Source organism: Bicyclus anynana, chromosome 4, assembly GCF_947172395.1.
Source record: "Bicyclus anynana chromosome 4, ilBicAnyn1.1, whole genome shotgun sequence".
NCBI classification, from domain to species: domain Eukaryota; kingdom Metazoa; phylum Arthropoda; class Insecta; order Lepidoptera; family Nymphalidae; genus Bicyclus; species Bicyclus anynana.
In genome coordinates, this window is record NC_069086.1 from 7744129 (window position 1) to 7766526 (window position 22398).

The following is a 22398-nucleotide window of genomic DNA, read 5'->3' on the forward strand; positions in this document are numbered from 1 at the left end:
GTAACTTTTAACGTTTTCCTCCTACTCATGTACCTACCTAGTCAGCCGCCAAACACTTAGCTGCGAGGCAACCCATCCAAAGTACGATCTTTAACAATATTTTTCGAAGGTATGTTAGTAACTGGCAACTGAGGACATGATTTTTCCTAAATCAAAAAAATACCTAAAAAAAAAATACTAAAAAAAATTCCTAAAAAAAAAAATACTAGATACTTGGTCGATTGAATCTTGCTTCTTCCCCTATTACGGTCCAAATTCAATAGTTGCCTGCTGTACATATTTAAGGTAGTAGCATGGGCTGACAATCTTTCAGCTTTCATAAGACGAAGGTCTGGCTCTTACAAGTCAATAGATATTCGAAAATAAATGTGGATATTTTGAACTTGTTGTATATACAGGAAGAAATTTTTTTTAGTGCGGATATTTTTATATTTTGTACATAAACAAAATTTAATGATCACGTATTTTTTCTTTTTTTTTTTAACTCAAAAATAACAAAATTATCGTTAGCTAAAGTTATTTACTTTTGAACAGAATTTTAGGGTCACCCTATTGTGCGTTTATTTTATTTTCGTTTGATACCTAAAGGACGTCACCAGATCACTTTTAAGCTGAATATATCTTGTTTAGTAATAATATGTACATTATTTTGTTATTTTAGAGACATAAATTAAAAAAAAAAATTACATAAAATGTATCGAACTGTTTGTAGATTTATATTCTATTAATGATACAGAACCACGAAAAAAAATATCCGCACTAAAGACCGAATCACCCTGTATAGACCTTACTACACTATCGGACGCCCGCGATTTCATCCACTCCTTTTTTTGTTTTTTTTTTTTTATTTATACTTTATTGCACAAAACAAAAACAATAACAAAGGAAACAAAGGAAAACATGTGCGAAGGCGGTCTTATTGCTTATAGCAATATCTACCAGACAACCTTTGGATAAATGAATTAATGTAATTAAATGCGGGATAGTGCAACAAAATATATATATATATATATATATATATATATATATGTATATATATATATATATGTATATATATATATAATAATAATAAAACTCCTTAGTGGTAGGTATCCACAGATCCGCATAGTACCTACGTATCGGGAGCATCGCATCAAACGGATTTCAATATAATTTTTTAAACGGATTAGATAAAATCCGTAATAACTATGAACTACCTCCTTGCTAAATCATATCTGTGTACGTCAAGCGATTTTCGATATTGCTAATTAGACCTTTCGGTTTCATCCGTTGCTTTTATCTATACGTATAGACTTATAGATTTATTTATTTGTATAGTTTATGTATACAAACGCATCTTGTTTGATAAAATTTGTCAGTACTTTTACAAGTATTCTAACAGACAGTACAAAGTCGCCTGCAGCTATTTTCGACGACAGTCGACATTTATAACTGTGTGTGAGTGAGAGTGCAGTGTACAGTCAAGAGTCGACCTACGCTGTCAACACTTCTTGCAGCCTTAGGGGTGTACTAAAAATGATATAACGAACCTAGATTAACAACTTGACATTTATTCGTCTACATCGTTCTTTCGTTCGCTTTACTTTATGATAAACTAGCTGACGCCGCGCGGTTTTACCCGCGTGGTTCCCGTTCTTGTAAGAATACGGGGATAATATTTAACCTATATCCTTCCTCGATAAATGGGCTATCTAACACAGAAAGAATTTTTCAAATCGGACCAGTAGTTCCTGAGATTAGCGCGTTTAATCAAACAAACAAATTCTTCAGCTTTATAATATTAGTATAGACTAGACGCCCGCTACTTCGCCCGCCCTTACACCTCCGTTAGCCTTCGATGACTCACAAAATCCGTTTTTATCATCTTTCTAGTGGTTGATGAGGGACCTTTTGCTTTTATATATGTGTTTAGATTATTTTTTAAAAGGATTCAAACAAATTCAATTGACTTCAAATACTAAAATATGCTATAATAAGTATGACCATTGTTGCATGCTATATTATTGATATTGATATGTTTTTTGCTTTACTTACAGTAATTGCTCTACTTCTAAATAAAAACAATGAATAATAAAATATAATTTTTCGATTATTGGAACACTATTTCAAGTAAATTGTAGTAATATAAAAAATATTTTCTGCGATATTCAAGTAAGTAATACTTACTTGAATATCGCAAAAAACATTCCTCAGTTTCATGCAAATTTAGTACCAAGAAAGTTAAGACGGTTTCCAAAGAAAATGAAACGTAACCAGAATAATTGGCATTATATCGAACAACCCCAAGTGTTCGTCGAATCGTGAATCGATTACTGTAGAGGTAGTATAGGTATATATATATATACTACTCGTAGTAGATAGAACTGTAGGACATAGGTATATACATACTAGTAGATAGAATGGTACGACTGAAGACTGACTCGGTTTGCGTCTTCCGACTCTACGTTGTAATCCGCTTTGCACTGGGAATGTAACTTGAACAAAATCACTTTTCTTGTTTTATACTTTATTTATACTTTAAATAGACTTTGCAGGGGGAGAAATTCTGGAATACCTGCTATTTAATAAATATATTATTATAGATAGAAGCCGTGGTTGGTGAGCAGTGATAGCCCAATGGATATGACCTCTGCCTCCGATTCTGGAGGGCATAATTTCGAATCCGGTCTGGAGGGCATAATTTCGAATCCGGTTCAACTTTTCAGTTGTGTGCATTTTAAGAAATTAAACATCAAACGGCAAAGGGAAACTTCGTGAGGAAACCTGCATACCAGATAATTTTCTTAATTCTCTGCGTTTGTGAAGTCTGCCAATCCGCATTTGGGCCAGCGTGGTGGACTATTGGCCTAACCCCTCACACTTTGAGAGGAGACTCGAGCTCAGCAGTGAGCCGAATAGGTATAGGTTGATAACGAACGATAGATAGATGCCACCTGAAATCTAGAATCACATTAATCAAGCAGTTACCTGAAACCAGTTCAATTTAAACAAATTTGCTTGAAAAATAATGCGCTTTCTGGTGCGTTCATCGTTTATGTCAACTATTAAAAATGACAACCGGTTTTCTGAGTGGTTGGGTCTAGTTAGAGCAAAAAGCTTTACTCATCATATCTTTCCATAAACAATCAATTGATACTAAAGTAATCAATACCTATTACCGAATCATTAAATACCTTAATATTCTTTACGGAAGACTAGATGATCAACTAACTCATATTAGTACGAGTACATACCAACGACATTTTATACTATATAGACATGTTGCGTGCCTACAAAATCACTGCAAAAAGAGATCACAATGATAAATGCACAATTTTGCGTTTACTTACATTATATATTTATAGTTTTTACACTTCCTGAACTCACAATTCGACTTTATACTCGTAGACAAGGAATAATTTGTTTAAACAATTTTCATTGTTTACTGTGCGACTAAATGAAATTAAGACAATTAGCCACCTTTCTGCGCGTCAGTTTCGACGTATTACACATCTACTAGTATAAAATCAAATATAATATCAGAGATAAGCTCTTTGTACCATATAACCCCGCATCGATATTCTTGCAGCAAACGAGCTCCAATCTTGATCGCCCCATTTGTCCTGCCGACAGTCAAGCGGCGCCTTTGCCGCGGGCTGGCAAGTAAAACATTACCACGAGCTTTTTGTATTATGGAACTGTGTAATTTATTACAATATATGGTCTATATGATGTCGCATATAAATAATAATCACCGAAAATCGACCGAGAAAAGTCCGCAATCCTAAATCTAAAGCAAAACATTAATCTCAAGACGTGTTGAGATTAACTAAACAACATTAAACACACAATTCGACATTGTATATGTTTATTTAATAGGTATTATTTGTTTATATAACTTTCGTTGTTTATTGTGTCACTCAATGAAATGTGGTCAATTAGCCACTTTTGTTCGCCTCAGTTCTGACGCGCAATTGACATATCTCTATTATAAAATCTTTGCACACCTATCCGAAACCCCGGGGAGATCGATGCAATAATATAAACCTAAAAGAAGAATGACGATTTTCGTATCAAAGTTTGCCTACATATTGCATACTGCTCAGCAACCAAACTCAGTGCAATGCACTGAAATAGTGCCCAAGAATCATCATCATCATCATATCAGCCGATGGACGTCCACTTCAGGACATAGGCCCTTTGCAGGGACTTATAAACATCACGATACTGAGCCACCTGCATCCAGCGAATCCCTGCGACTCGCTTGATGTCGTCAGTCCACCTGGTGGGGGGTCGACCAACACTGCGCTTACTAGTGCGGGGTCGCCATTCCAGAACTTTGGGACCCCAACGTCCATCGGCTCTTCGAACTATGTGCCCCACCTATTGCCACTTCAGCTTCGCAACTCGTTGAGCTATGTCGGTGACTTTGGTTCTTTTGCGGACCTCCTCATTATGTAGAGATGAGAGAGAGTAGATGATGTAGAGATGCCCAAGATCATGTATTTAAAAAAATCACCAACATTCCATGCAAGTTTGTAGTAATCTGACTTTTAAATCTGTGGCATGTTCACAAATAAATATTTTGATCTCGGGCCCCAAGGACCACTAAGTTAATTTACAACGAGCAAAGCTTTGATCAATTTACATGTTCACATACAACAGAATGTCTAAGATAACATCTTACTCAAGACATCGGCGAACTCTGGTTTCAATATCCGACTTGCAAACAATCTACTCTCGATCGATGTATATGTACGTAGGCACTGGAAACAGCCAAGTGCCTTCAACTTGTGGTTAACAAGTAACTGGATTTCTAGACAAATAGAGTTACTTCATATCGCAACATGTTATCAATACTACATACTCGTATTCGTTATCAACCCATGTTCGGCTCACTGCTCGAGTCTCCTTTCAGAATGAGAGGCCTATAGTCCACCACGCTGGCCCAATGCGGATTGGCAGACTTCACACACGCAGAGAATTAAGAAAATTCTCTGGTATACAGGTGTTTGAAGGCGGTGCCAATACAGTGATGCATTAATTAAAGCCGATTAAATTATAAACTTTTAGGATTTAAAGACAGTTCTTTCCCGCGGTTCTTTCAGAAACGGCTTTAATTTGAATTTTGTGGCTTGTGGTTTAATTTTTTTGTTAAAAAATTAAACCGAAATTAAAGATTTTATCAAAATATACCTATTACTTAGATGAGTTCTGCTTAAAATATTATGTAAATAAAGATATTTTTTCATCATAAGAACCAGGTTTTTAAGGTTTACTCTTGTAAAGAATCTTTGGGACTATGCCAGGAGAAATGTATGCTATATTTTGTTAAAAAGTGTACCGAATAAAACTTTTGCTGAGGTTAACATGAGTCTGGCAAGTTTCACGTCCGAGTTTAGGAATATTTTAATATAAATTGTTTAAGGACAAATTAGGAGTAGGGTTTATAAGTTTTTGGGATAGCTATTAGTCATTTTGTGGATTTACAAGAACGGCGGTAGTATAATGTAAAAGGGTAATTAAAATCAATATTGAATTACCAAGAATATAAATAGTAGTAGAAATATAATATCAATGAATATAATTGGAGTTTACGGAATCTCGTGTTATAGAATATATAGCGTTAACAATATGCGTAATGTCAGCCACTGGCGATCAAGTAAACTCAAATGCCTGCAGCGCTAACTTAACTATTTATTATTTAACTTCATTGCCGCGTGGCGCAGTGGTACTGGATACCTGCTTTCTGCATCCGCGGTCGTGAGTTCGATACCCACAATTGAAAAAAATTGTGTAATAATAAAAAACTATTTTTACAGATAAATTATGACAGATTTTATGATGCTGTGTCGGATCAATTTCTATTGTAAGCTAGCAGACACTCGCGACTTCGTCCGTGTCACAATAGTTTTTACAAATAGGTACCGCAGGAACAATGGATTTTTTCTGGATAAAATATATGGTGCTCAATAACCTCCAAAAATTGGTTCTGCCATACCTGTCAGAGTTTAACCCAAATAAACAAACAGACGGACCAAAATATTAAAAAAACTGTAGTTCAAATATGTGAAACCACAGAAAGACACTTTTTTTTGTTGTTACCATATCTTTAAAATATGACAAATATTCCTATTCCCCTCTAACTTATAGTCGAGAAATACTGTATTAGCAGTGACTTGGTCGCTAACTATGGGCCATATTAGAAGGCTCAAAGTCACTCACCGGGCAACGGAGCGAGCTATGCTTGGGGTTTCTCTGCGTGACGATCCGCAGACGAACTAAAAACACTGATATAGCTCAGCGAGTCGCGAAGCTGGCAGTTGCAATGGGCAGGCCACATAGTTCGAAGAGTCGATGGGCGTTGGGGTCACAAGGTGCTGGAATGGCGACCCCGCACCGGAAAGCGCAGTGTTCGTCGACCCCCCCACTAGGTGGACCGAAGAAATCAAGCGGGTTGCAGGGAGCCGCTGGATGCTGGCGGCTCGAGACCGTTTTGTTTGGAGTCCATACAAGAGGCCTATGTCCAGCAGTGGACGTCCATCGGCTGGTAATGATGATGATGATGATGATGATGAGTGGGTACGACAATAGACCAACGGGGCGGGTGACGAACTACTACCCCTCGGTGAAGAGTCTGACCGCACTTACCGTTGAGCTATTGAGGCTCAACAAATTTAAATGTATTGATTCTTAATTGCGGTTTTATGATATAAGAGTCTATAAGCTCGTGTTTGCTATAATATTATATATTGTTTATTGCCTCTATAAATATTGGTTTTCATTCAAACCACACACACGGGTATATATTAATAAATTAAATTTCTATCCAATCGAAAAAGCAATTATAAAGTTCACAACATACGGTCACAATGTAAGCGTTGTGAGTTCAATAAAAGCATATAAATACCGTATAAATGTAATATTAAGTCTATATGTCTGTCTGTCTGTTAGCTTCTGACGGCTAAACCGAACCGTATTAGATGAATTATTGGAGTTTACTCCTTAAGAATCGATTTTTCATACATAGCCTCCGGTATGAAAAAAATATGGTAGTAAAATTCGATGAACGAATGACAGCGTTACGTTTTTGTGCGCAATCTATTCTGCGCACATTTCACCGCACGCTGTTGGCGGGCGCGCACGCCGCGGCCTGCTACTTCTCGGTTGCGCACCTTTCACTTTTCAGGCGTTAGTATTGAGACGTACACAGTGTATGGTGCAACATACACCTATTTAGACAGTCGATCGGACAGAGTAAACTCCATTCGTGCGTCGGAGCTGACACACACTTTTTTTATGGACCATAGTATGAAATTCATATGAAAGTTTGGGTCAGAACATTGGCTTGTTTTTATTTCAGAAAATCCATGGTTCCTGGGGGATTAAATAACACAAACTTACGCGAACGGAGTCGAGGGCGTCCGCTATTATTATGGACTGGCTGACGCCGCGCGGTTTTACCCGCGTGATTTCCGTTCCCGTAGGAATACGGGGTTAATATATAGCCTATACCTAGCCTTCCTCGATAAATGAGCTACCTAACACTGAAAGAATTTTTTGAATTGGACCAGCAGTTCCTGAGATTAGCGCGTTCAATCAAACAAACAAAATCTTCAGCTTTATATATTAGTACAGAGTGTAGGAACAGTACAGAGGAAGATGACGATAAGTAGGTCGTAACACTTTTGGAACAGAGTTATAACAACCTAAGTATCATTCTATCATATCTTAGCTCAGTCATCTTGTAAATTAAGCCGGCCTGCTTTCTATTTGTGATTGATATGTGTATTGTGCTCTTTTTTCTATTTTTGGATAAATTACCTCATTCAGTTCAGTTCAGTTGTTTGTCTACATGGCGGATCATACTGAGTTTTGCTTTTTTTCAAGTAATTTTTATTATAAGTCTGTCATCTATGATTCGATCTTGCAGAGAAAGATCTTGCATACATATGCTCCATCGTTAATACATGCTGTTAATAATGATAATTAATTATCATTAACAGCTTGTCTTAACGACCCACTAAAATAAGGTCTTGGTGGCTTATTGTGGCTCTCATAACAAGGCTCAAAGTCACCCAGCGAGCGATGGAGCGAACTATGATTGCAAGATCTTTCACTTCAAGATCGAATCATAGAAGAGGATTTGCTTTGATGAGCATTTGCTATCAAAATGAATCTAGCAATCAGTAACTTTAATAAACAAGTCCATTTATGTTTTGAAGATGTTATACCAGTGTTACGTATGCTACTTAACTCGGTGCAGAGAGTCTTTGTGTTAATGATATTAAAGAAACCTTTTCCAAGTGGTCTGTACCCTATTTATGTTTATTCTATTTGCTATTGCTACAGATTATAACAATCAAATTAAATAATAATAACAATCAAAGAAAAGCCTATTTCTAACTCAAAATTAAATCGCTGGAACTCCATTAAAATAGTCTGATGTTTATATTATAACCTTTTGGTATATTAATATCGATTATGCATATTTAACCTTAGCATAGCCTTGTGGAGGAAAATAGTTTCATGTAGAAAACCAATACATCGCCGTAGTGGGCGGAAATCTTTATAAACGTCATGACTGTAATTTATTATAGGCATTCTCAGCTAAGTTGCAAAGTAAGTGCCGACCCAATAGAGGAAATCAATGGTTGGAAACGAATAGATCATATTATGTTGTGAAGATATCGTCGTTATCAACCCATATTCGGCTCACTGCTGAGCTCGATTCTCCTCTCAGAATGAGAGGAGTTAGGCGAAATAGTCAACCACGCTGGCCCAATGCGGGTTGGCAGACTTCACACACGCAGAGAATTAAGAAAATTCTCTGGTATGCAGGTTTCCTCACGACGTTTTCCTTCGCCGTTTGAGACACGTGATACGTGATTAGCCACTGGGCTATCAAGTGTCTCAAGTGGAGATATCAAGTTGTAATTAAAACCGTATACTGAGGTCTACGGTCCGATGATGTTGTGAAAAAAATCAAACTTCTAAGTTTAAAAAAACATACAGCCATTTATTCAGCAAAGAAGCATATTTCGACACTCAAAAAAATCAAAACTCATAGCATACCCGTTGAACTATGAAATTTGTCAAGTAACAACCTCAACAAGAGTTCAAGAAAAAATCTTAAAGCTATACATTTGTATTTGATTTTTGGGGTCTGAAATGCAAGAAAAAATCTTTTCCGGGATGATAAGTAGCCTATGTGTTAATCCTGATAATCCTGAGTAAAATCTATTTTCATTCCAAATTTAGCGGCGATAAAGAGTAACGAATATCCAAACAAACATCCATATTATAAATCTTCCTGTTGAATCTGTTGAATCATTCTATCTACTGCTGAAAATTGCATAAGAAAATTCTTTTGTAATTGATGCTTAAAATACAGGAGGTCTAAAATTCAGGGAAAGCTCTTCCAAAACTGTGCAATTCGATTCCTGAACTGATATGATAGAAGTTAACTTTTTAGGGTTCCGTAGTCCACAAGGAACCCTTATCGCCATGTCCGTCTGTCTGTCGCGCGGTTTAGCGCAGAGACTATTATTATTATTACTAGAAAGCTGTAAATTAGCTTGAGTAATGAGTGTGTATATTAAAATGTGAACAAAGTCGTAAAATAAAACCTTGAAATACTTAGACATTTTAAATTTTGTTTTGTTTGGGGATGAATTTTTTTTACTCGTTTATTTCATAGTGAGTATCGTTAGATAATGAATAAGTCAATAAGGATATAAGGGGTGTTTACAACATTATTCGATTTAGGGATCCGTTTGTAAGATAGTAATGTTAATTATTACTCCTTTCGTGGGGTCGGATAAATATGTCAATCTTTTGTTTTGACATCTTTTTAATAGTTTTGGCTAGTGATTTGATTGGCCGCCTGCCTGACGTTAACCCTCCTTGGGAATTCTCAGGTGGGTTTTTCTAACCGCCACCTTTCGATTCAATGGGCACCTCGTTGGTAGTGGAAACCCACCCTTTGTCGGAATGTGGGTAACACTATTACCGTTTAATGTGTTATATTGTTACCCACTTGCGGATGCAGGTGGCTCAGTATCGTGATGTTTGTAAGTCCCTACAAAAGGCCTATGTCCTGCAGTGGACGTCCATCGGCTGATATGATATAATAAATTAATAAATAAGTAATGTTAATTAGACAAATAACCCAGCTGATTATAGAAATTGTTGTTACAGGCCCCGCACCGGTCTGCTAGGCGCCCTACAGAGGCTCACCCGCCCTCTCCTGTGACTAGCCAGACTTCGAGAACAAGGCACGGGCGGCGGATTGTAAGGAACACATTTATTTTATCACTAGCGGACGCCTGCGACCTCGATCGCCCTTAGACCTCTTTAATCCAGCCCTTACAGTAGTATCGCTGTAAAAATAGAGTAACTTCTCCCGTTTCCCCAACATTTCCCTTCACTGCTCTGCTCCTATTGATCGTAGCGTGATGAAAAGTATACTATAACCTGCCCAGGAGTATGTAAACTCAGTGGAGTAGCTAAATTTGCCTCACTTTTTGCGGTGATTTTGTAGTCACGTAACATGCATGTCTATAGTATAAAATGTCGTTGCCTGTCTCTCTAAGAAACTGAACAAAATGTACAGAAGTTGCCTGTATTCGCTCAATTTTATAAGACTATTTAGTGATTATATTAGACGCTAAAGTAGGTTTATATTATTCAGCAGTGTACAATCTATTAAAACACACTGAAAAACTACATTTATTATTGCATTTTAGTTTTCAAACTTCTAGTCGTCTTAGAAAGTTACCACTGAAAAATTCTACCGCAACCTGGAACAACCTCTAAAGTCTAAGTGAAATAACGTCTTAGGAAACCTAGAAATTGAGAAATTGAATTGCTTTCTTTAAGTTTAGCGTCTAAGCTTAACGATTTATATGAAATTTAAAAAGAAATTCTTACAAAGAATTATTTATTTTAGAAGTTTATAAGCGATTCTTGCTCCCGTTCGTTCAAGTTGCGCTCTGAATAGGGCCAATAAATATTTAAGGCTCGCCATTATCTCGTTAAGGCTATTTATCATGTTGTAAGTAGGTTACGAAGATTCTACAAGATATAAATCAATTAATTATAGTCCGTTAGGGCGGTTTTCCACAAGGAGTGCGTCACTGAGAAATGATTGGGGTCTGCTTACAATTTGGTTTCGAGAAGTTGTGAAATATTCCTTAGTTCAGTCTTCTGGTACAGCAACAACTTATTGGAATTCCCAACTGGGGTTTTGAAGTGAAATGCCACAGATAGTAGGTAGGCAAATATTGGATAGACAATACGAGCGCTATTTGCAATAAATTAGTTTTTAGGCCTGTAATCTTACAACCTCAGCTTACAACTGACATACTCTGCACAGTGCACTAACTAGCTATTAACAAATTTATTATAATCTCAATCCGTAACGAAACGTCAAATCAAATCAAAGAGTAAGAGAAATGTACTTAAGCAAGGCTTGTCGTTGTTTGTTGCAGAGGCGTGGGGCGCGGCGCGTGGCGGCGGCGCGGGCGCGGGCGGCGCCATGACGCGGCGCCCGCCACCATGACGCTGCCGCCGCCCGCGCGCCCCGCGCACTACCCCGCCGCGCACCGCGCCATGCGCTACTACCGCATCTGGATCTACGCGTGCAACGGGGCCCTGCTGCTGGGCGCGCTCGCCTTCTGTGCGGCGGCGGGCCGCGCGCTCGCCGACTACCGCCGCGCGCTGGTGCCCGGCCTCGGCGCCGCGCAGCCCGGCTTCCTCTACGGGTACGCGGCGCTGCCGGCGCAGGCCGGCCTGCTGCAACTGCTGGGCTGCTTGGCCGCTTTGCGACTCTCCGAGCGCATGCTCAACGCCTACTGGCTGGCGCTCCTCGCGCTCCTCGTCGGCGATGCCGCAATAGGTGTCTACTGGGCGTTTCGATTCGAACGCGTGTGCCGGGAGCTCCGACCCCAGTTGCGCGTACGCTTGGCGAGAGACTACGACTTGGACGCCGACTTCGCGGAGGCCTGGGACCGCCTGCAGAGAGAGCAGCGGTGCTGCGGGGTGACGGGCCCGGCCGACTTCACCGCGTTCAACCGCACGGCGCTGCCGCCCAGCTGCTGCCGCATCCCCGCGCACTCGGCCGCCGTGACGCCCGCCGCGCTCGCCGCCACCTCCGCCGCGCCCGCGCTGCCGTTCACGCCGGCCCACTGCGTGCCGCACACCGCCGCCTGCGCCGAGCGCCTGCTCTCCTGGCTCCGGAGGACTGCGGACGCGTTGTTCGTGCTGGGCTACTGCGTCATAGCGTTTCTGAAGTTGTGCTTCCTTGGAATATTGAGATACGAGATAAAAGAGATGATTCAGAAAATTAGAATATTGAGAACGGAGCTAGGCGCGGGCGAGCTGCTCGACGGCAGTCCGATGCACGGGGGGCCTCTGTCGCAGACGGTGGTCGTGAACGCGGTGAACGCGAACGGGGGAGTGCGCGCGCACGGCGGCAGCCCGGAGCGGGCGGGCGAAAGGGAAGCGCTGCTCGGGCGAGCGTCGGAGCCGTGCTCGCGGCGCAGCTTGCACGACGAGCCGCTCGGGCCCAAGACGGTGAACGGGAACAACAACTGCGAGATGCGCGAGCTGGCGCGGGGAGAGTACCGGCCTCTGGCGGCGGACAGTGCGGCGACTCGAATCTGACTAAGATGTTACTTGGAGCGGTTGTTCGGGCGGCGATGGCGCTCGTTCCCGGCGGACGGCTTCGAGGGGGAGCCCCCGGTGCTGCGCTCCCAGGCGTGCGCGCGCCGCGCCGGCGCCCGCGTGCGCCTCGACCACCGCCGCCACACGCGCTCCGAATTCGAACTGTAACCTGTCACGTGACACCGCAGTGCTGCCCCGCAATGACGGCCCCGCGGCCCCCCGAGGGCCCCCGAGGCCCGCGCGACACTGTCAATTCAATGAACCGATGTATGTGACTACGTGTATTTTATGTTCATAATAGTATCACTGTTTTAGTGAATGAATAATCCGTGTTGTTACTTTAGATATATTGTGATCTGCGTGAACTTTTATTATAAGTGGCAACGAGTAATTTAGGTGAAGTATCCCACGAGCAAAGCTTGTGTTTAGTTCCTATGCTTGGCAGTTGACACTTTTGTTCGTAGAGTTCGTTTTAATTTGCAATAACGATGGTGAAAGTACAAAGACGAGTTATCGGAAACATGCGTAGCTCCTCAAAGACGGTGTAGTGAGAGTGACTCGAAACGTGTACATTACTAGAGAATATAATAATTATTAAATTATTGATTGTATTATTTTTTTAGGCTTAAGTCGTCAGCTTTTAATTGTATACCAATAGATTAAAAATTATACATATTATATCTACGTTGTGTAAGAGACAAAATTATCCTTTATCGATTCACTTACATAATGTTGTTTAGGTCACATTAAACTGATCAAATTATTGGTTTTTATGTTTTTTTAAATATACATGTATAATTAATTTATACACTCATGCTAATGCTTTAGCAATTATTAGTTCCTTTATTCTAACGGTGTCTATTATTATTTATTCCGTTTGAATTCCGTACATTATTGATGAATGTTGTCACTTTCTACGTACTCATGTAAACCCAATGTTCTTTGTTTGTGTTTAATAGATTTTGAGTAATTAAGGAGTGGCTTTAAATGATTTGTATCTATAAATCTTTAAACAAACCATTTAAACAGACTATCGCTGCGTCACCTCTTCGCTCGAATATGGCTGACACGCGTTCGCGTGTCTCTTGATTTATCAACAATTTTAACTGTTTTATCAATATCATAATTTTTCAATGCTCCAAAATTTGATCAGAAAGTTTAACGTGACGTAACGTCATCCTTTTGTTAATTAATATACCTACTCGTAAATAAAAATTGTAAATATTAGATCCGTTTTGTATGTAAATGTGTAGAATGCGAGTTGTGCATGGACAGGTCAACAAAATAGTACTGATATGAGCTTAAACGACGTAGTGCCTAAGGATAAAATGCTTATAACCAGTTTAATATGAACTACAATACAAAACAACATTTTCTGTTACTGTACTAGTGTATTATGGCGGATCAGCCTAGTAAGTCAGGTAATGGGAGCATTCACGTATTAGATGGCTGTGTAAAATAGGTGTAACCTAACCCCCCAGATTAATAAACAATTAAACTTCGCACCCAGATATGTTCTAGGCTTTTTTCACTTAGCCTATAAACTCTACTAGCGGACGCCCGCGATTTCGTCCGCGTGGAAATCAATGTACCTAAACTTTCAAGCCCTATTTCACAATTATTTCGTATTTTTTTATGATTTATGAACAAATTTTTAAAACTGTAACTCTAAAAATAAAGGATTTTCCATACATAATTTCAACCCCTATTTCACCCCTCTTTTCATTTTATTTTCGCAATAAAAAGTATCCTATAACCTTCTCCGTATTATGTTCTGAAACCGTGCTAAGTTTCATTGGAATTCATTCAGTAGTTTCAGCGTGATGCCCGAATAACGAAAAAACACGGACAGACAGACAGACAAAATATCGAAAAAAAGGGCCATACTTTGCGGCGTCTTTATGGGCGTCTTTATCGGCAAAAACCTTCATCGACAAAAATCTTCATCGTCGGCAAAAAACCTTCATCCAATTCAATATTGTCGAGCCGAGGTTGTCCGGATACGTACCACAGCGTAAATAATATTTGTATTACTTACGCTGTGGTGCGTTGGGCAATATTGCCCTACGCTGTGGTACGTTGTGCAATATTGCCCAAATTGTTTGTGGACAATATATTGGCAATTATTGTGTCTGAGGAGAACCTTAATGATGCTTCCATATTTGAATGAAACGTAATTTTAAATTGGAACAGTCATAGCTGTTCGATATTGTCGAAAACATTTATCAGGAATTCGCGAAGAAAATTAAAAAAATTTTTTAAAACTTAACGTTCTACTGACCAACTTTTAATCTATGTTTATTGTTTTCGTTTGTAAATATTTTTTTTCTTTATCTCCTATGTTGATGAAACGAAGCCTAATGTTGCTCCAGGTTATGCTTAATATACTTGTGTGAATCGCATCAATATCGCTCCAGTTGTTTAGAAGATTAGTGGGGACAGACGGACAGACAAAAATTTCACATTTAGGTATATATTACACCCTTAATGTCACATTATATAATTTATATACCCTTGATTCGACAAAATTAATAACAAAAGATTGTTATTATCAAGGTTACAACAATTTTCCATCTAAATTTAAGCTAAGTGAAATAAAGGGAAAAGAAAGGTTAGAGGGCCAAATTGAAGCTTAAGTTTTTATTAATAGGGTTCATTATTACTTGGTCAGGAGGAGGATATTATAATAGGGCTCAGTATGTTCATAGCTGTTTCAATTCATAGTTTGAATTTGCTACGCAGAGAGTTAGGGAGAGCGAAATATATTACAAAATGCGAGTGTGTACTCATACTTGGATAAAAAGAACTAGCATGATTTAGATAAACACAGTAATTAACCGTAAAATATATAGGATTTTTCAAAAGAACCAATAATACACAATCTAGATAAGTATTCCATAGACAAAATGATAAAATTTAACAGAATAGTAATGGTAAAAATGTCTACGACAACCACGTACTGAAATAAAAATATCGTCAATCGGTGAAATGGGAAGCTTGACCTCATCGAAATCAGCCCAAGGGCCTAAGCCATGTTGCAGGTCGATTCTATTTCTACAAACTTTAACACTACGAAAACTTAAAAACGTATGAGAATGACATTTGCTATCGCCAGGTCCCGTGATCAATTTTCGTTCGATGTGTCATTCCCATACATTTCGTTAAGTTTTTGAAGCGTTAGCGTTTGTAGAATGAGAATCGACGTGCCACATGGCTAAGGCCTCAGGTGTTATGAGATATAAGTAACTCCAATCCAAAACAATCAAGGGAAGAGTATTTAGTATCAAGATAGGCCCATATAGACTGAGAGTCACTCATTATTTTTTTTTGTTCTTTGGCCTTTACGTTGTCCAATCTGTATGTAACACTACTTTAGCAATGGCAGATGACGTAGTGTAATGCAGAAAATTACAACAGTTGGTAGTTACTTCAAAAGATATCAAATGACGTCATAAGTTGTGTTTTGCGTGCTATAACTTTTTTTGATGTAATAATAATATTGTGATAGGTACTAATTGATGGTTTTTTATGTTTTATGTCTAGTTTCTAGTGGATATGTAACACAAAGAATTATATCAATGGAAATTGTAAATTGTTTATCAAACTATGAGTTTGTATTGGCTTACTGCATTGAAACTACCCAACAAATGTTCAGTAGGTGTACAATTTCAGTTCAATCACAGTTAGTACGCTAACTGCAATTAATCTGAATTCTATACGTAATTTCGCAGTTGGCTAACAGTTAAAATGCAGTTGGCTTGAATAAATTCGTAGCGATAGATGTTAAGCTATTAATATATATTCTCATATATACAGGATGCTGGGGAGTATTTTCCATAACTTCAAGGCGTTGACGAGTCCACTTATAGGAGATAAACTGCATAAATAATACTTTTTTAATTGAAAAATAAATTTTTTTTATGTATTCATACAAAGTAATTCAAATAATTCTATTCATGTAACACACTAATTCATGCCTTTATCTGTCCTTGCATTTGAAATTTTGAAGTTTGGCTACATCATAATTATAAGGACGCGTATAGGGGACACATTTTAAGATCTATTTACAAAAGAAATATTATGTACTCCGAAAATATTTATTTTAGAACACATGTTCTTTGAACTTTTTTAATTAATTTTCGGTAAAGAACATAACCCCAGAGTTACGGGAAATACTCCCCAGCACCCTGTATAAATCATCCATCTATCTGTGTGGCTGTAAGTAAAGAAACATGTCTAGTTCTCTCGCCTGAAAACATTGCCGTGGCGTTTTATCCATTTCGCAAAACTGCACATAAATTTGTACTTATATTATGGTGTAACTTTTTAGAAATATTGTAATGACTATTGAAATTAACTATTACGTTCAGTGATATGTTATTACTGTTAGTACGCTGTCTCGTTAAAACGATTCAATTTGACTGATGTTCAAATACCGGAGTCATATTGAATCGCTTGCGTGTATACTGGCCCGATTTTCTATGGCTCTACATTATTTATCAAATGACGTAACACGGTAATGCATGTGTAAAAGATGTAGGTACGTAAAAATGTCTATAGTTTTAAGTTGCGTCATTGTAATCATTAGGTGGGTCCGCTTTTTTGATGCTGTTGTATCTGGGTATATCCCTTCGAGTGTAATAACATCTCACTGACTACGTTCGCTTAGAGTAGGTATAATATTTTGTGAATTTATGCAGAAGAATAGTTTTTTAATATTGTTGTCACTGAATGTACCAATCTTATTAAAAATTTGTACCTATATTCGGAAAGTTGGATAATGTGTAGCTAGGATCAAATCTAAATCCTGCAATTTCTTCCAAATGGTAAAATAACATGTGCCTTGGCTTATAAAATCGTATAACTAACGTTGAGTTTACCTATAAAAGATTTCGATATTAAATACCATTGTTAAATGGACCTCGGTACCTCATCCCTGACGTGCGACCTAGTCTCCCTATTACTTATACCTTTTATACTCTGATGGCTGACCCTTTCTATTATTAAACATTTTGTTACATGATTATATTACCTACATAAATACTCAAATGTGAGTGCAATAAAAGTATAATCTACCTTTAATTGAGCGACCAGACTCTAGCCTACTAGAAACTAAAAAAATAAAAATCTGGCAGCTCAATGGTTTAAATTATTTACAAAATGCTAGAATCATCTTCATTACCTGAAATAGAAGATGATTTTAGAATTTGGTATAAAATATTAATAATAAAAACAAATTAACAGTTTAGTAGTAATATACAATATGGCAATAAAGTTATCACTGAGGGTATGAAAGTTTTTAATAAAGTGGAATTGACAACATTTAAAATTTTATATCTGCCTTCTATGGCACAGTACTCGGAAGTTGAAGGACTAGCCCATAGCCGAGTTCTTTGAAAGGGATGATTGTAATTATGAATCGGAAGTTGAAAGACTAGCCCATAGCCGAGTTCTTTCAAAGTGATGATTGTAATTATGATTTTATATAAATCACTTTTCACTATTTTTGCTCAAAAACATTGTCATATTACCACACAGCGGGGCTAAACAAGCATTTCAGCCTCTAGGGGCTAAAAAGATTTGTTTTTTTTTTTTTTATCAATTAGGAATACCAGCCTACTATAACACGAAGGAGTTTTTATTCGTTAATAGAATCACTTTAAGTGGGCACGAGTACATATGTAAGACCCTGATTGTTTGATAAAAAATTGAAATTGGAACGAAATGCAGCGTTCTTGTCTGTGGAATGCGTGATTTTTATTAATTTGATTTCTATTGAGTTGAGAACATTGAATACTGTACTGAATTATTTTATTTACTCGCAATCGTAGTGAAAAGTATAGTGTAATACGCGGGGCTAAATCCATTATAAACTCTGTTTCTATTTAGCGGCCCTCGCCTTACGGCTCGTGCCGAAAATACCTCGTATATAATGGGTCTTTTTAGCCCCTTGTATAACAATCTACTATTGTATGATGTCTACTATTGTATGAGATCTCTGCCGAGACTTGTATGTATAAACGGAGTATTATGTTAAAACGTGACCAGTCAATTTACAATTCTGCAGTACCTAACAATTGAGAAAGGCATTCACTTTTAAATGTTGTCAATCGTAGTAAGAAGTAGTTACACAAGACTCATATTATCAGTTCGCTGGGTTTTACACCCTTTCTTGATTGAATAAATTGAATGGTAAATAAAAATGAAATAAAATATTTGACGATCTTACAGACTCTTTAAAGAAAAACCTGCCCGACGAACCGATGGTAGAGTCACCAATAGTCAAAACTGGACATTCTGTTATTTATAATAGTTTTTATAGTTATAAACATACTCAATGTTCTTATATATGTTTTGTAACCGATGTTTAGTGAATTATATTAGTTTTTTAACAATGGATACAAACACTGATTTATAAACATCTCGTTTTGAAATAGTCTTGTAACAACTTTCCGAAGGTACGCACTAGGCGACTGAGCTAATATTATCATGAATAAATGCATTAAATAAAATCTTTGTTAAAACGTTTTGTTTTTTTTGTATCCAAAACCTACCCAATCGTACATTATATTTCGTTGGTTTAAATCTTACCTACCATTTGTTACTAATAAAATAATAAATTTATGCATATTTACTGTAAGGTTTTTGTGAGGCATATTAGGTCCCCCACACACACTCAATATTATCTATACTAATATTATAAAGCTGAAGAGTTTCTTTGATTGAACGCGCAAATCTCAGGAGCTACTGGTCCGATTTAAATAATGAGAATTTTCATAATTCTCTACGTGTGTAAAGGCTGTCAATCCGCATTGGGTCAGCGTGGTGGATTATTGGCCTCATCCCTCATTCCGAGAGGACACTCATATGCACCGCAGTGAGCCGATATGTGTTGATAATATTGATGGTGGAGTAACCTTACCATACTTTACTGACAAATAGCGGACGGACTTTGTCTGCGTGGAATTCAGTTTTTCACAAATCCCGCGGAAACCATGGATTTTTCCGGGATGAAAAGTAGCCTATGTGTCAATCCAGAGTAAAATCTATTTCCATTCCAATTTTCAGCCAAATCACTTCAGTAGTAGCGGCGTTAAAGAGTAACAAACATCCAAACGTACATCCATACAAACTTTCGCGTTTATATTAGTAGGATAGGATATTATTGTGTCCGGGACTTATGTTAAGCGGTATCTTACTGTAATTTATGGACAATATGTTGCATGTGCGAATGAATGACTTTAATTTATTGACGACCAGCGGACCCGGTCAAGCTTCGCTTTGACTTATGTGCACTTCTTCCCTATCCCTACCCTTTACTACCCTACCCCTCCCTATCCTTCCCTAACCCACCCTACCGTACCCCTACCCCTTGACTCTTAAACGTAGGTATGAGAAATGGAAAGGGGTTGTTTTTATGGTTTTCCCGGCAAATAATATAATTTTCCTCACCTTTTAAACCTTCTCTATATCTCCATGAATAAACAACTCCTTTGGTACAATACTAGTACAAATAAACTTTAAAGGTTTCTACGGTTTTTGAGGCCTAAATTGCCATTATTAGTAAAACAACTCAACCCCGTATGGTAATCGAAGCAGTTCGATTTTCCTCGAAGCAATAAACTATCATACGATAACTGGGCCAAACTGCCTTCGCCTGACGTCGTAGATACGCCATTATTTACGGTTGTTTAGAAACGGAAGTCTAGCTATCTTCCAATCAACGCTTTATTAAAAGACTTATCGTAGGAAGACGTTTACTTGAATTATGGTATGTGAATGTGATTTGAATTGAGACCAGATATTTTTCTTTGTATTCCATTTTACCCACAATTTTTTTTTGAAAATTTGAGTAAGCTAGTGCTTTTACCAGCTTACGTTACGAAAGTGTAATCGGGTGAGGCGAACGGACATTGAGATGGAGAACTAAAGAAGTTTTATTTTGTCATGTGCACACCCGTTTTTTTTTAATTTACTTTGTTTAAATTTTGAATTTTGATAATTTTGATAATCCCAAATAGTGAATACTATTTGTTCCGTTCGAAAAGTGAGGTAAAATACCACTTTAACAAGTTCAGGCAATGAATAGAAAAGTTTCTATTCAAATCACATAAACTAAGCGACGTTAAATTTTTTTATATCCGTGATTCAAATAATATTTTCCACGATTTCAATAGGGTAATAGACTCATAATAAATTTAATATAATTAATGTTATTTTTTTGCAATCGATTTCGTTAATGAACTATTTAAGAATTAAAAAAAAAAAGTCAAGTAGCCGATTTACACCATGAAGTGGACGTAGAATATTTTTTAGATCGATGTAGGTGAAACTGCGAGGCACGGCAAGTATTTAATAAACTACGACTGTGCTAGAACATTGCTTAAACATCTAAACAAAAGCATTAAACATCAAAGGCGAAAGAATGAGCCATTACTGGAATAGGTTTTATAACAGTTAACGGCAGTTACAAAAACTACGAAAATCTTAAAGGACAAATGAGAAAAGTTGAGCAATTTGTAAGCTGGCAAAATTGATTATACGCAGTATGCCATGGAGCTAAATATAATGCGACAAGATTTGTAGTCTGTGCGGTTCATAAGGGTTGATATACTTGATCTAGTTGGTTTTTACTTGGCAGCATTATATTAGTAACGGAAGGAGCATGAGCAGCGACAGGCGACGTATTGCAATGGTGAAAATTTTCGTCTTTGGGGAAGATATATTTTCTTAAAATCTTTACGTTTTAGTTTCGTTTTTCATTAGTTACACAATACAAGTGTATTTATTTCAAGTTGAAACCTTTCTAACAGTTTATTTTGTATAACTTTCTTCGATGAAACATAAATGTTGCACCACGCAATGCGCTCTTTTTGAAAACCGCATGAAAAGTTCCCCATAGAAGCTCTATACGTAAATACTCAGTGTCGTCTATTAAACATGTTTAAAAGCTTATTAGTCCTGTATACGCCCAATTTGAGAGCCTCTGTCTCAGCATCTCTCTGGCTAAAATGCAAGACCAGAGAAGTCTTGTTTTGACTCTGGTTACTTAAGTTTGGAAAGTAAGTTATGAGGCCCTTCAACTGACTCTATTGATCAATTATTAAGAACAATACGAGTAAAAACAAAAATGAAATCAATAGACATAAAAATAAAAATAACAGGGCGAGAAAGCTACTACTTTTTATTAATACACGAACTATATCTGAAACTTACCTGAACAGTTTTCTCCGACACCCGGTACGTCCTGTCGACGTTGGCTCCGCCGATAACGAGCACGTCGCCTTCCAAATCATTATTTATCATATCTCCTCCTTTGATACGCGCGGCGCACGAAGTATGGAACCGTCTCGAAGAATTTGTCGTACATTTCCCAGGGCTCTTTGAGACTCCGATATTAAAAGCGTTCTCTAAATTGTCAACATTCCTCAGTTTTTGAAATTGGACGGCAATATCGGCGCCGACTTTAGCGTTGTTCTTTATGAGGGCGATGTCTGCGAGTCGTTAGGGAAAGAAATTGTGGCAATTAGCTTTACTGAGTATCATTTTAGGAGCGTTTACGTTTCTACACGTTTAATTTACTGCTGGCATTCGTTACGAGCGGGTCAAGATTGTAATTAAAGATTTTTAATGGTCACAGAAATTGTTTTCTATTGTATTCGAGTGCCTTGCCTCATTGTGCTTTGGGGTATTATTTTTGTACGGTTTTTGTTAGCAAAAAACACTACGGCACATTATTGTTTTTCTAATAAA

The 22398-nt window shown here is 37.8% G+C and overlaps 2 protein-coding genes across 4 annotated transcripts in view; one reads left to right on the forward strand and one right to left on the reverse strand.

Moving 5' to 3' along the window:
* LOC112047294 (CD82 antigen-like) overlaps positions 1 to 19172 on the forward strand; it is a 135287-nt gene extending 116115 nt beyond the window's left edge. The window contains exons 4-5 of the mRNA XM_052891612.1: positions 10180 to 10272; positions 11472 to 19172. Of these exons, the coding sequence (XP_052747572.1) occupies positions 11539 to 12645 (1107 nt within the window). The 5' untranslated portion in view covers positions 10180 to 10272; positions 11472 to 11538 and the 3' untranslated portion in view covers positions 12646 to 19172. The remainder of the gene's footprint in view (positions 1 to 10179; positions 10273 to 11471) is intronic.
* The window catches only part of LOC112053771 (uncharacterized), a 221968-nt gene that overhangs the window by 159115 nt on the left and 40455 nt on the right, over positions 1 to 22398 (reverse strand). For all 3 annotated transcript variants that reach the window (XM_052891611.1, XM_052891610.1, XM_052891609.1), the window contains exon 7: positions 21862 to 22139. In XM_052891611.1, coding sequence (XP_052747571.1) covers positions 21862 to 22139 — 278 coding nt within the window. The remainder of the gene's footprint in view (positions 1 to 21861; positions 22140 to 22398) is intronic.